The following is a 2,116-nucleotide window of genomic DNA, read 5'->3' on the forward strand; positions in this document are numbered from 1 at the left end:
TTATCCTTTGGATTCGGCGGAATTTATTTTTCTTTATTCCTTTGGACAATTTTTTGGGGCCAAAAATACCTTAGATTGAGAAACAAATTTTGTCCGGAAAAGGCGTGAAGAAGGCAAGTAACGGCCTTCAATTGATTTAAATTGTTCTTTAATACGGATTTAGGATGTTAATTAATTTTGCAAGGAATAATAACATTCAAGTCTTCGAAATCAAATTCATGACAGTTGATATTCCAATTATTTTTTTTAAAAAATCATATTTTAATTTCATCATTTGAATCATATTTACAGTTTATTTAAAAAAAATCATCCAAGTCAAATTATTATTATTTTTTAAAACTAACTACCATTCTCTATTAAGATGATAAAGAAAAGAGAAATTTCCCAACTTCATTCCTTCCGCATTTGCAGAGGTCTTGCTTGCTTCTTCACCCAACCGGCCTTCCCACAAGTTTCTTCTGATTTCTTTCCAATCTTTTTTTCTTTTACCGTCAATTTAATTAAAACTGCTTACATCACAACCTCTGGTGTTCACACTCAAAATGAAATTCGCTCACATTAGCACCAAAATGTCTATAGCAAAAAACTTCAAACACAGACGAATTAACGAAGGAAAATGAACTTCTATTTTATTCACATCACAAAACCACACTCACCAAAACACACGTTAATTTACAGGAACACCTTTGCTTTACTAAAACAGACGCTAACATTTTCTTTCACAACGAAAACTGAGATGTATATAGACCCAGAATGAAAGCATAGAATTGTCATGCATTCTACTCAACCAGAGATCTCAATGGCTTTAACGTCAGGTTTCTTAACTTGTTCCTTGGGGACAGTGACAGTGAGAACACCATTCTCCATGGATGCCTTCACTTGATCCATCTTGGCGTTCTCCGGCAGCCTGAATCTCCTCAAGAACTTGCCGCTGCTACGCTCCACGCGGTGCCACTTGTCGTTCTTGTCTTCTTTCTCCACGTTCCTCTCTCCGCTGATCTGAAGCACCCTGTCGTCTTCAATCTCAACCTTGACCTCCTCCTTCTTCAGCCCTGGAAGATCGGCCTTGAACACGTGTGCTTCCGGCGTCTCCTTCCAGTCAATCCGAGTTCCGACGAATGCAGAATTTTCGCGAGAAAAAGTTGAGAGAGCAGAGGTGGAGGGAAAGTCCTTGAAGGGATCCCAGACGTCGATAGAGAAGGGATCAAAAACGTTGCTCCTTCGGCCGCCAAAGAAACTTGGGATCAACGACATCTTCTAACTGTAGAGCTTCAAAATTGGAAGCGAGAGCAGAAAATGCCCTGATGGTATTCTTGCTTAATCACGAAGAGGATAATTGATTGATGCTATTTCTCCGACGAAGAATGAGGGGATACATCGGGTATTTAAATGCAGAGGAGGGAGAAACATAGTACATTCGAGCTCACTCTGATATTTTCCAGAACGGCCTAGTCTTTTCGTGACGACGTGACTATGGAAGGGTCCTGATACCAGATTTTAAGTTTACAACCAGAGGGGCATAGTTTTGGCTCAAACAAAGAGGGGCATATTTATTTCCTCACTTTCTAACTCAAAAAAAAAAAAAAAAATTAAGGCCTATTTATTTTTTATCTTTAAAAACAAAAATTATAAAATTTATTTGAATAAGTTCTTTTCATTTAATTATTTTAAAAATTTTTATTTTTTATTTTTTTAAAAATAAAAATAATTTTAACTTGTTTTTGTTTTATTTTTTATTTTAAAAATACATTACATTTAATTATTAAAAATTATAATTATTTTTACCAATTTTATTATTAATCATCATCATTAATTACCTATAATCATCACTATTAATTCATTTTTAAATTTTTAAATTATTTTTTAATTGACACAATGAAATGAATTTTCATTTTCTTTTATTTTAAAAAATAATTTAAAAAAATATATTAAAAAATAATTTTTTAAAAATAAAAAATAGAATAAAAATCAAACATGCCCTGATTTTTTGCTTTTAAAAATTGTTTAATTATTTTTTAAAACAAAAAATTAAAAATTTATTTGAATAAGTGTTTTTCATTTAGTTGTTTTCAAAAATATTTTAATTTTTTATTTTTTAAAAACAAAAAAGAAACAA

At 31.9% G+C, this 2,116-nt stretch overlaps 1 protein-coding gene across 1 annotated transcript; it reads right to left on the bottom strand.

Annotated features, from left to right (window-relative positions):
- Window positions 1-603: 603 nt before the first annotated feature.
- LOC129297042 (18.5 kDa class I heat shock protein-like) lies at window positions 604-1,453 on the bottom strand. The gene has a single exon (XM_054935419.1). It carries the CDS (start codon window positions 1,252-1,254, stop codon window positions 784-786), a length of 471 nt encoding a protein of 156 aa, XP_054791394.1. The 5' UTR covers window positions 1,255-1,453; the 3' UTR covers window positions 604-783.
- Window positions 1,454-2,116: the final 663 nt, after the last annotated feature.

The sequence above is a fragment of the Prosopis cineraria genome, unplaced genomic scaffold (genome assembly GCF_029017545.1).
Source record: "Prosopis cineraria cultivar Desert tree isolate PC_DT_omini unplaced genomic scaffold, ASM2901754v1 PC424, whole genome shotgun sequence".
Lineage (NCBI taxonomy): Eukaryota > Viridiplantae > Streptophyta > Magnoliopsida > Fabales > Fabaceae > Prosopis > Prosopis cineraria.